The sequence below is a fragment of the Prionailurus viverrinus genome, chromosome B4 (assembly GCF_022837055.1).
Source record: "Prionailurus viverrinus isolate Anna chromosome B4, UM_Priviv_1.0, whole genome shotgun sequence".
Classification (NCBI taxonomy): Eukaryota; Metazoa; Chordata; class Mammalia; order Carnivora; family Felidae; genus Prionailurus; species Prionailurus viverrinus.
In genome coordinates, this window is record NC_062567.1 from 26681584 (window position 1) to 26694787 (window position 13204).

The 13204-nt window shown below is 38.8% G+C and overlaps 1 protein-coding gene across 18 annotated transcripts in view; it reads left to right on the forward strand.

The window, feature by feature from the left end:
• Positions 1-13204, forward strand: part of LOC125170263 (coiled-coil domain-containing protein 7-like) — a 305241-nt gene that overhangs the window by 171551 nt on the left and 120486 nt on the right. For all 18 annotated transcript variants that reach the window (XR_007153952.1, XR_007153953.1, XR_007153951.1 and 15 more), the window contains one exon: positions 6688-6798. Coding sequence is in view for 14 of the 18 variants with exons in the window: in XM_047866717.1 (XP_047722673.1) it covers positions 6688-6798 (111 nt within the window). In the remaining 4 variants the exon portion in view is untranslated. The remainder of the gene's footprint in view (positions 1-6687; positions 6799-13204) is intronic.

Consider the following 13204-nt stretch of genomic DNA (forward strand, 5'->3'; position numbering starts at 1 on the left):
AGAGCTTGCTATTTTGTGAGGGTGGCATGAATTAATTAAAAAATCTGGGTCTATTTAAAAATCTTACTGTGTTATTATACATGGAAAACCCGGTAGACTCCACCGGAAGTCTGCTAGAACTGATACATGAATTCAGCAAAGTCACAGGATACAAAATTAATGTACAGAAATCAGTTGCATTCTTATACACTAATAATGTAGCAACAGAAAGACAATGAAACTGATCCCATTCACAATTACATCAATAATTATAAAATACCTAGGAATAAACCTAACCAAAGATGTAAAAGATCTGTATGCTGAAAACTGTAGAAAGCTTTTGAAGGAAATTGAAGAAGATACAAAGAAATGGAAAAACATTTCATGCTCATGGATTGGAAGAATAAATATTGTTAAAATGTCAGTATTACCTAAAGCAATCTACACATTCAATGCAATCCCAATCATAATTGCACCAACATTCTTCTCAAAGCTAGAGCAAGCAATCCTAAAATTTGTATGTGGGGGGGGGGTGGGCCCCGGTGCCAGGCTGAGACCGGGTCGAGCAGTGTTCCCTGTTGACTCAAGCCAACCCGGTGGTCCCCCCTCCCATTCCCCCACTTTCAAGGGCATACGAAAGCCTTGTCAAGGCTGAGAAAGTTAATTCCTGAAGACTGTGGTCTGCAGGTGTTGGCAGTAATGCTACCTCTCTTTTTCTACCCCGAGTCAGATAGAAACAAACATGGGAATTGTGTTTTGCTAGCAATGTTTTCAACAAGGTCTTGTGACCCATCTAGAAAATGCACAAGAAACACAGAACTAAATGTTTTGGTGGGCAGCAATTATGTGAAACCTGTTTATTCTTAGAATGACCTAACCCATAAAAGTCTGGTTATAAAAGATTGTGTACAGCAACAATAAAGCTGTCACTTGGGCCATCAGCCCAGGGGACCCTCCTGTTCCCAAACTTTCTCTTCTCTCTTTTTTTCTTGCATTCCCCTACCCTCAGGACCCTGACCTCGGTGTTTGTCGTGCCAGCCGCGACATGTATGGAACCACAAAAGACCCCAAATAGCGGGGACCAAAGCGGGACACATCACAATCGCAGACTTTAGCCTCTACTTCAAAGCTGTGATCATCAAGACAGCATGGTATTGGCACAAAAACAGACACATGGACCAATGGAATAATAGAGACTCCAGAATTGGACCCGCAAAAGTATGGCCAACTAATCTTTGACAAAGCAGAAAAGAATATCCAATGGAAAAAAAACAGTCTTTAACAAATGTTGCTGGGAGAACTGGACAGCAACATGCAGAAGAATGAACCTAGAATGACCAGTTTCTTACACCATTCACAAAAATAAACTCAAAATGGATAAAGGACCTGAATGTGAAATAAAACCATCAAATCCCTAAAGGAAAAAGCGGGAAAAAAATCTCTCTGACCTCAGCTGCAGCAATTTCTTACTTGATATATCTCCAAAGGCAAGGGAATTAAAAGCAAAAATGAACTATTGGGACCTCATGAAGGTAAAAAGATTTTGCACTGCAAAGGAAACGATCAACAAAACTAAAAGGCAACCGACGGAATGGGAAAAGATATTTGCAAATGACATATCAGACAAAGGGCTTGTATCCAAAATCTATAAAGAACTCACCAAACTCCACACCTGAAAAACAAATAATCCAGTGAAGAAATGGGCAGAAAACATGAATAGACACTTCTCTAAAGAAGACGTCCAGATGGCCAACAGGCAAATGAAAAGATGCTCAACGTTACTCCTCATCAGGGAAATACAAATCAAAACCACACTGAGATATCACCTCACGCCAGTCAGAGTGGCTAAAATGAACAAATCAGGAGACTATAGATGCTGCCGAGGATGTGGAGAAACAGGAACCCTCTTGCACTGTTGGTGGGAATGCAAACTGGTACGGCCACTCTGGAAAACAGTGTGTATGTTCCACCCAAAATTAAAAATAGATCTACCCTATGACCCAGCAACAGCACTGCTAGGAATTTACCCAAGGGATGCAGCAGTACTGATGCATAGGGGCACTTGTACCCCAATGTTTATAGCAGCACTTTCAACAATGGCCAAATTATGGAAAGAGCCTAAATGTCCATCAGCTTATGAATGGATAAAGAAATTGTGGTTTATATATACAATTGAATACTACGTAGCAATGAGAAAGAATGAAATATGGCCTTTTGTAGCAACATAGATGAAACTGGAGAGTGTGATGCTAAGTGAAATAAGTCATAGAGAGAAAGACAGATACCATATGTTTTCACTCTTATGTGGATCTTGAGAAACTTAACAGAAGACCATGGGGGAGGGGAAGGAAAAAAAAGAGAGAGAGAGAGAGGGAGCCAAACCACAAGAGAATCTTAAAAACTGAGAATAAACTGAGGGTTGATGGGGGGGTGGGAGGGAGGGGAAAGTGGGTGATGGGCATTGAGGAGGGCACCTGTTGGGATGAGCACTGGGTGTTGTATGGAAACCAATTTAACAATAAATTTCATAATAAAATATATATATATATATATATATATATATATATATATATAATAGTACGGCTTAAAAATAAAAATTAAAAAAATAAAAATATTATTATGTACCGTCTACTTCATCAGGACCACTAGTGTGGCTTAAAGGGACACTGTCACTTCTGTAATGGTGATCCAAACCTTGTTTTGGTGGCAGGGAGCTCATCACAGGTGGGCCATCCTTTCAGAACCAAAACAGTAACTAGTCTCAGATGTTTTCTCTTTTCATCCTCCATTTAGTGTCACCTCTTCAGTCAATACGGCTACTGTCAAGGCTTTCTGAAGATGGTATTCTGTAGTGAGATGCCCAAATATGCCCTTTTCCTTCGCTAAGTTTAACAAGATTATTTCCTTTACTATGGAGGCAAAGAAAGCAGGTCTCTAAGATCTTTTTTGTTACTGGAGAAAGTGATACCATGGCGCTTATTCTTTTTCATTAAAGTACAAGTCTTAATCATTCACTATGTGGTATGCTGTTCCAGGAGCATGCTTAGAGCTAACAATAGTTATTGGGTGCAACTTAGAATGCAGGGTCTCCAGTGACTTTAGGTCCCATCATTGGTGAACCATAAGCAGTAGCCACAAATTGCTTCCATAGTTCTCTAAAAGGTTGCCTGGTGAATCTCTAATTTGTTCCAGCAGGTGTCTTGGCCAATGAATCAAGGTCTAAAAATAAAGAACTTTGTTCCTCCTCAGAACCGTAAAGCTTATGTGAAAACCAAAATCACATTCTCCTAGAGCACCCCACATGGTTTGCTAGGACTGTCCAAAACATACTGACCTGACTGCCAAAATGCCCAGGAAGCTCTCAGACTCTTCTAATGACCTCATAGAACCCCACTACCCCACCTCAGAACGTCCCACAGATTCACTAGCATCTTCCAAAGTGTGTCTTCCGTAAAGGCATTGTACTTCATTGACCTTGCCTGCACTACAGTTTGTCTGAGAGATATGCCAGTTTTTGAGTTGGCCCATTAAAATAAAAAGCAAAATGAAAGTAACAATTAAAAGTAACAAATAAAAAGGCTTTATTCACTTAATGCAATAGTATCAAGAAGAGTCTAAACAGGAAAGGGCCCCAGCTACAACAGTGTTCTGTTTCCTCTCTTGGAGCAGCAGTGGATGAATATTAGATGCATCAGTCCAAACTGGTATGAGATATAGGGGAGGATCAACGCAGAGCTGAAGGATCTCCAAACAAAAGTCTCTTGCTATTTTATGGATCCTGTGTTCTTGGGAGGTAGTGGTGGCAGGGGTAGGAGTAGAAAAGTCCTGACTAAAGTGGAACTGAGAAAAATTTCTTCAAGTGCCCCTCAGTGAGGTGGTGTACACAGAGGGAGTGCCTAAACAATACTTCAGTCAAGCCCCTCTTCCCCAGCACCATAAGGATGCCTCCAATTAGAAACCACTAGAGTAAGAATGCACTATGTATTGACAAGAGCATGGGAGAAGAAGGGGTTGAGACCATGACTTGTTGTGTATCAAGTCTTTTGTGGATTGAGAAGCTTCTCTTTCCCATGACTTTATAACTATCTATGTTTGTGTCTGAAACATCACACATAAGATCTGGCCTAGAGTTAGATTCCTTGGGTGTATTCACATATACTTATATGTACATGTATATATTCATACTCATATGCCTATATACATATACATGTGCATGTAAACCTGCATAAACATATTTAGAATTCATGATGAATCTTGGAAACCTTCAATTCTAATCTATCCCCTCAGGGCTTTGTCTTGCCTTCCTCCATTTCATGTGTGTGTCCTTTCTTCTGCTTTGTAAATCTTGACTCTGAATAACATAACACATTTACTCGTTTGCTTCTTAATTTTCAATTTGCTTCAAAATTGCTTCTATTGTTGATAGCATTGCTGTAAACATTGGGGTGCATCTGTCCCTTAGAATTAGTATTTTGTATACTTTGAATAAATTCCTAGTAGTGCAATTACTGGGTCATAGGATAGTTCTTTTTAATTTTTTGAGGAATCTTTATACTGTTTTCTGGAATGGCTGCACCAGTTTTCATTCCCACCAACAGTGCAAGAGGGTTCCCCTTTCTCCGTATCCTCACCAACATCTGTTGTTTCCTGAGTTGTTAATTTTAGCCATTCTGACAGGTGTGAGGTGATACGTCAGTGTGGTTTTGATTTGTATTTCCCTGATGTTGAGGGATGCTGAATATCTTTTCATGTGTCCGTTAGCTATCTGGATGTCTTTTTTGGAAAATTGTCTATTCATGTCTTTTGCACATTTCTTCACCGGGTTATTTGCTTTTTGTGTGTTCAGTTTGATAAGTTCTTTACAGACTAGACTTTGGATACTAAATATTTATCCAGTATGTCATTTTCAATATCTTGTCACATTCTGTTGGTTGCCTTTTAGCTTTGTTGGTTGTTTCCTTTACTGTGAACAACATTTTTAACTTGATAAGGTCCCAATAGTTCATTTTTGTTTTTGTTTTCCTTGCCTCCGGAGACATATCTGGGAAGAAGTTGCTGTGGCCGAGGTCAAAGAGGTTACTACCTGTTTTCTCCTGTAAGATTTTGATGGTTTCCTATATCACATTTAGATCTTTCATCCATTTTGAATCCATTTTGAATTATTTTTGTTATGGTGTAAGAAATTGTTCCAGTTTTCATTCTTTTTGCATGTCGCTGTCCAGTTTTCCCAGTAACATTTGCTGAAGAGACTTTCTTTTTTCCATTGGATAGTCTTTCTTGCTTTGGAAAGATTAGTTGACCATACATCTGTGGGTCCAGTTGTGGGTTTTATATCCTGTTCCACTGATCTATTTTTGTGTCTGTTTTTGTGTCAGTGCCATACTGTATTGATGATACAGCTTTGTGACACAACTTGAAGTCAGGAATTGTGATGCCTCCAGCTTTAGTTTTCTTTTTTGACATTACTTTGGCTATTCAGGGTCTTTTATAGTTTCATACAAATTTTAGAATTGTTTATTCTAGCTCTGTGAATAATGCTGTCATTACTTTGATAGGAATTACATTGAATGTGTATATTGATTTGCATAGAATAAAAATTTTAACAATGTTTGTTTTTCCAATCCATAAGCATGGAATGTTTTTCCGTTTTTTTTGTGTGTCTTCTTCAATTTCTTTCATAAGTTTTTATAGTTTTCAGAGTATATATCTTTTACATCTTGGTTAGGTTTATTCCTAGGTATCTTACAGTTTTTGGTCCAATTGTAAACAGGATTGATTCCTTGATTTCTCTTTCTGCTGCTTCATTATCAGTATATAGAAATGTAATCAATTTCTGTACATTGATTTTATATCCTTTGACTTTGCTGAATTCATGTATCAGTTCTAGCAGTTTCTTGGTGGAGTCTTTATGGTTTTCCATGTAGAGTATCATGACATCTGACAGGAGTGAAAGTCTGACTTCTTGCTTGCCAATGTATGCCTTTCATTTCTTTTTGTTGTCTGATTGCTGAGTCTAGGACTTCAAATAGTATGTTAAACAACAGTGGTGAGAGTGGACATCCCTCTCATGTTCCTGACCTCAGGGGGAAAGCTCTCAGTTTTTCCGCATTGAGGATGATATTTGCTGTGGGTCTTTGGAATACAGCTTTATGATGTTGAGGTATGTTCCCTCTATCCCTACTTTCTTGAGGGTTTTTATCCAGAAAGGATGCTGTATTTTGTCAAATGCCTTTTCTGCATCTACTGAGTGGCTCATATATTTCTTATCCTTTCTTTAAAAAATTTTTTGTAATGTTTACTTATTTTTGAGAGAGACAGAGACAGAACGTGAGGGGACAGAGAGAGAGGGAGACACAGAAACTGAAGCAGGCTCCAGGCTCTGAGCTGTCAGCACAGTCTGACGCAGGGCTCAAACTCACAAGCTGTGAGATCATGACCTGAGCTGAAGTTGGATGCTCAACCGACTGAGCCACCTAGGCGCTCCTATCCTTTCTTTTATTAATGTGGTTTATCATGTTGATTGATTTGTGAATATTGAACCAGTTCAACAGCACAGTTTTCATTTAAAATCTAGCATTGTGGAAATTTAATTATAACTTTCTAAACATGAGAAATAATGATGATGCACACTTGTTATAAATTTAAAATGTAGGGATTTCACATTGTATCTTTTTTTTCATTTAGTTGACTAAATGATTCTTTATGTAGTTCAGGATGAAGTACCAGATGAAAATAATTTACCTGAGCATCAAGACTCAATGTCAGAATCAGAAATTGAAGTGGAGAAACAAAGAAGCCACAAAGGAGAAAGACCTAGTAGTAAGTATAATATTACAAATAATTTTATTTTAAATTAAACTCATTAGATGGGGCACCAGGATGGCTCAGTGATTAAGCAGCTGATTCTTGATTTTCAGCTTGGGTCATGATCCAAGCGTCATGGAATCAAGCCCTGCACTGGGCTCTGTACTGACCATGGAGCCTGCTTGAAATTTTTCTCTCAGTCTCCCTCTGACCCTCTCCTGTTTGTGCATTTGCGCTCTTCTCTCTCTCTCTCTCCCTCTCCCTCTCCCTCTCCCTCTCTCTCAATAAAAATAAATAACCTCATTATAACATCTTTTTATTTTGGCTCATGAATTTATACTTGGACATATATTTTATAGAAATGTTACAGTTTGACTAAAATATGAATACCCTAAGATAACTAGAGAAAAAAAGTGAAAATATTGATACCCTTTGGTTGGAATCTATGGTCTTACGATCATTTTATAGCCACAAGACTAGCACTCATAATTTACCAGGGCCCCAAAACAGGTGAATAATTATTTCTTCAAAGTAATGTGCCTTTCAGCCAACTCCAGGTAATTACGGATACAAAAGCCCAATGGATGCCTCTGACCTGTAGCAGTGGCCTTCTGCCATAGGGTCCAATTGGCATACAGATATTTCTGAGATCTATAATTCAAATACGAAATAGAGATCAAAAGAGCATTGGGGGTGGGGAGCCAGGAGGTCTGTTGGAGGGCCTTTAGGGCATCCTATTGTTGTATTCTCACTAAAAATAAGTAACATTTCTGGTAATCTCAAAGATGGTATCATCAAGGATTTCACACAGGGAAAATGAGAATATAATAGTCAAGAGTCCCACTAGTTGCTGGGCCTCTTTTTATTTATTGGAGTTGAGTGAGCCAAAACTTGGCAATCTTTTCCTCAGGAATGAGAGATCATGTCCTTTAGAAATCATGTCCGGGATTTTACTAGGGTGCCAGGTAAATGTACCTTTTCTGTACTAATAGTCTAGCCAAGAGCTACGAGTGGGTCAAGAGGGCATCTAGTACTTCTTGGGTGGCGTCCTTATCTGGGGCCATTCAACTAAAAACTAGTCCTCCCTCTTAGGGCACCTGGGTGGCTCAGTCGGTGCAGCTTCCGATTTTGGCTCAGGTCATGATCTCACGGTTTGTGAGTTTGAGCCCCGCATCAGGGTCTGTGCTTGGAGCCTGGAGCCTGCTTTGGATTTTGTGTCTTCTCTCTCTTGCGCTTGTGCTCTATTTCTCATAAATAAATAAATATATTTTAAAAAACACTAGTCTTCCCTCTGGAGCAGGACATTTACAAGTCATGACCTATTTATATACACAATGGAGTACTACGTGGCAATGAGAAAGAAGGAAATATGGCCTTTTGTAGCAACGTGGATGGAACTGGAGAGTGTGATGCTAAGTGAAATAAGCCATACAGAGAAAGACAGATACCATATGTTTTCACTCTTATGTGGATCCTGAGAAACTTAACAGAAACCCATGGGGGAGGGGAAGGGAAAAAAAAAAGAGGTTAGAGTGGGAGAGAGCCAAAGTATAAGAGACTCTTAAAAACTGAGAACAAACTGAGGGTTGATGGGGGGTGGGAAGGAGGGGTGGGTAGGTGATGGGTATTAAGGAGGGCACCTTTTGGGATGAGCACTGGGTGTTGTATGGAAACTAATTTGACAATAAACTTCATATATTGAAAAAAAAAGAAGTCATGACCTATTCATTGGTTACAGAAATTGGAGCAATTTGGTAGTCATGTGAAGGACATTAATGGTATATTGCAACTCATTCCACATAAGGTTAAATTGACACTGATCATTTGCATGAAGCAGGATACAGCAGAGGCCATTGGATATGTCATTAGTTGCATATCAAGTTCCTTCAGTTTGGAAAAGACTGTATGACAGTTACAATTTCAGGTACCCCAGTACTCAGGGCTGTACTATAGTACTTACCTGAAAAAATTAATCAAGTCACTATGCACCCAAAGCCATGTGAAAGGGAAACTTAGCTATTAAAATTGGAAATAGTCTTATGGGGGAATTTTTGCTTCATTAGTCTCAGGAATGAGAGTATTTCTTTTTCTTCCCAGGAGTTTATTTTTGGAGACACAGGTACTAGGTGATATTTAGTTTGGAGGTTTGCAGTCTTCTACATGCCCCACTCAAATGGCCCTAAATACAGCAGTTCCTATCAGGGCTTGGGGATGAATGTGAATGGGGTTGCACATAGAAAATACTTTTGTTGTATTATAAATTTAGTAGTGGGGGCTATAAAAATGCAGTTTTATGGTAGACTGAAGGGATACATTCATAGTAGTGTTTGACCAAGTGTCACCTTGGTGATAGCCTCAGATGAGAAATCAGAGACTATTATCTGTTTCCCCTAGTTTCTGGTTTCAGAGGTTATGGAGATCATGGTCATCTACATACCAGTATCCTAATGGCCCTAGACATGAATTTTCTCCCCAACCCCCCTTTTGAATTCTGACCTTGGCATACATCCTCAGATCACCACTGGTGACATAAGAATATTCACCCAACACTTCCCTAATTTTTGTTTTTTGAAAGCTAAGAGGTCTGAGTAAAAGTGGTACATAGTTCTTTGATTCTTCTCAATATCACTTGGAGAAGCAAAGGGAAGAACACTTGTATTGGTCAAGGGTCTTCATAATTTGGACTTTAGTGGTGAGGTGCATTGGGACCCATGTCCTACTACCTGGTCTAGAAATCTTTGGTGGAGAGTCCATCAGTGTTTTCCTTGAGACCCCATTATTGAGTAACTAGACCTAGGGATTTCTTTAGAAAAAACCCTTACCAGATGGTTCAGGAGTGGGTACCCAATTTCCATTTTTAGGTCTCTCTGTTCACTGGCTCAACAGTAAAATCTTGTTTGTAGCTACTTTTTCCATTTTTGAAAACTCATTAGTTAAGATCTGGATTGTGCCATGAACCAAATGACATAGCCTTCTAAGGAAGTTTAATTGAAGTAGGTAACTAGTGAAGATGGCCTGGACCAAACTAGAAATTGCAGTCTAGTTGAAAATCGTATCATTACTGTCCTCACTCCATCTGCTACCCTAGATACCACTAGGGGGCCTCACAAAGCCATTAGAGCCTCTGTAAGAAATGATCCAAATATGTTTTTCAGTGGCAGGGAACTCATAATGGTATGTCAGAATAGTACCTAGCTAAGGAAAGAGAATGGTGTCAGATGTTCATGTCTTTAATCCCCTTTTCCTCTGTCTCTTTGGGCAATATGGGCACTATTGTTAAGGCTCTCTGAAGAAGGGGTTCTACAATATCAAGCCCTACAGTGTGCCCCTCTCCCTCATGAAGTTTAACAAGATTTACCTCCTTCTTCATGAATGCAAACTACCCAAATTTCCAGATCTCTTTAAGTTGCTGGGAAAAGCAATCCTTGTACTCTACATTCTTTTTCATGAATATATGAGTCTCTGTAACTCACTGCATCTTAGGTTGTCCATTATATCTAGGGGCATTCTAGAGCTAACAGTAATCCCTGAATGTAACTCAGTATGCCATGTCTCCAATATTTTTTTACCCATGTGTAGCCACAAAACTGCTTCTTTAGTTTTCTTAGAGCCTATCTGCTGTGTCTCTCATTTGAATCATTGGGCATCTTGGTAGCTGAATCAGAGGCTAAAGAAAAAAACAGTTGTTCTCCTACAGAACTGAAAAGCTTGTGTGAACAATACAGTAGCACTCTAGAGAACCCCATGATATCTTCTCATACTTTGTGAGACACATTTGCCTGACTGGCATAGTGTCCTATGGCTCTCTTGCAAATAATCCAGTAGTACCCTTCCCCTTATCATATCCTTCAGACTCATAGCACCTCCTAAAGTGTTCCTTCCAGGAAGGTATTTTGCTTCACTGACCACACATTCATTGTGGCAATTTGCTACACAGAGATGCAGTTTTTGAATTGACCTATTAAGATAACAAGATTACAGTAACAATTAACCTTTATTCACCTACTACCATATGCCATGGCTATAGTCTAGACAAGGAAGAGCACCAGAGAAGGGTCAAATACATTAGTGCATACTGAGGTGGGGGATGGTCTCACAGCTGAAGAAACCCCAACCTAATTTCTCCTACCATTTTATGGATCCCTGGGCTGGGATAGCTGATATCTGAACAATATCAACACATTTACTCATTTGTTCAATCTTGCAATGCTTTTCAAATGGTCTCAGAATAGCTTAGCATATACCAATGGAAAAATAAACCAGCCAAAAATATTTCATGATTTGTTTGTGGTCGACTTTCCCCTCCCTATCCCAAATCTCATGTACAAGAGTAAGGGTTTGTGTTAAATATTGTATTGATGAATTGGTGCTTTTATTTTTCCTTCAGCAGTTTAATCTGACTTAATTTTTTTTCAGTTTACATTTCACCTTCTTACCCTTATTGATTTCACTTCATTTTGAAATATGTAGAACATTAAACCTACTTCAGAGGTTAAAAATATACAAAAGGTATGCTCAAACAAATGCCAGTTCCCCTGCCATTTTGTAGGTAACCATTACCTTGTTTTCAGATATATTTACTATGTTTCATTCTTCCATACCCAAGGTAGCACATAAGTTTTTCCCTTTTCAGTTTTTTTAATATAACATTATTCCTAGAAATCCACTTGAGTGGAATCAGTTTATAGAGATCTGTTTCATTCATATTATAGCTGTATGTACAGTTTTTGTACCACATTATTTACCATAACTGATACATTAGAGTGTAGTGTGTACCTTAGTTTAACCAATCTGCTTGTAAATTTGTGTGGTTGTGAATATTTGCAAATTGCAAGTGTTCTGTAGTGAATAACCATGTACATATACAGTTTCTTTTAGTTATATGAGTATGTATTAACTTAAAGTATAAATAATCCAAGAAAACTAGAGACTATATATAGTATAACATTATATTTAAAACATTATAATGGAGATGTTAGTGATACAGCTTCAACACATACCCAATAAAAGTATTCTCACAATTTTCATGTCACATCTGTCTTATGGTAATTTGCTTATAATGTTATTAAAATGACCTGTATTTGTTACAAATTTTAAATCTAGAGATTTCACAGTAGATTTATTTTTTCTTTTTTTTTTTTTTTTTTTTTTTTAATATTTTTTTTCAACGTTTATTTATTTTTGGGACAGAGAGAGACAGAGCATGAACGGGGGAGGGGCAGAGAGAGAGGGAGACACAGAATCGGAAACAGGCTCCAGGCTCCGAGCCATCAGCCCAGAGCCTGACGCGGGGCTCGAACTCACGGACTGCGAGATCGTGACCTGGCTGAAGTCAGACGCTTAACCGACTGCGCCACCCAGGCGCCCCTAGATTTATTTTTTTCTATTAAGAGGCTAAATTAATCTCTTTATGTAGCTCATGATGATGTACCAGACAAAATTCTTATGCTTAAGCATCAAGATTCAGTGTCAAAACTTCAAATGCAAGTACAGAAACAACTCTGTTTAAATAATTATAGATTATAATAATTATAAAAAGTATGATAATTATAGATAACTTTAAATTTTTTAATAATGTTTATTTATTTTTGAGAGAGTACAAGCAGGGGAGGGTCAGAGAGAGGAGACAGAGTATCTGAAGCAGGCTCTTCGCTGACAGCAGCGAGCCCAGTGTGGGACCTGAACCCATGAACTGCGAGATCATGACTTGAGCCAAAGTCAGATATTCCATGGACTGTGCCACCCAGATGCCCCTATAACTTTAAATTTTTTATTTTTATTTTTTTCAATATGTGAAATTTATTGTCAAATTGGTTTCCATACAACACCCAGTGCCCATCCCAAAAGGTGCCCTCCTCAATACCCATCACCCACCCTCCCCTCCCTCCCACCCCCCATCAACCCTCAGTTTGTTCTCAGTTTTTAACAGTCTCTTATGCTTTAGCTCTCTCCCACTCTAACCTCTTTTTTTTTTCCTTCCCCTCCCCCATGGGTTTCTGTTAAGTTTCTCAAGATCCACATAAGAGTGAAAACATATGGTATCTGTCTTTCTCTGTATGGCTTATTTCACTTAGCATCACACTCTCCAGTTCCATCCACGTTGCTACAAAAGGCCATATTTCCTTCTTTCTCATTGCCACGTAGTACTCCATTGTGTATATAAACCACAATTTCTTTATCCATTCATCAGTTGATGGACATTTAGGCTCTTTCCACAATTTGGCTATTGTTGAGAGTGCTGCTATAAACATTGGGGCACAAGTGCCCCTATGCATCAGTACTCCTGTATCCCTTGGGTAAATTCCTAGCAGTACTATTGCTGGGTCATAGGGTAGGTCTATTTTTAATTTTCTGAGGAACTTCCACACTGCTTTCCAGAGTGGCTGCACCAATTTGCATTCCCACCAACAGTGCAAGAGGG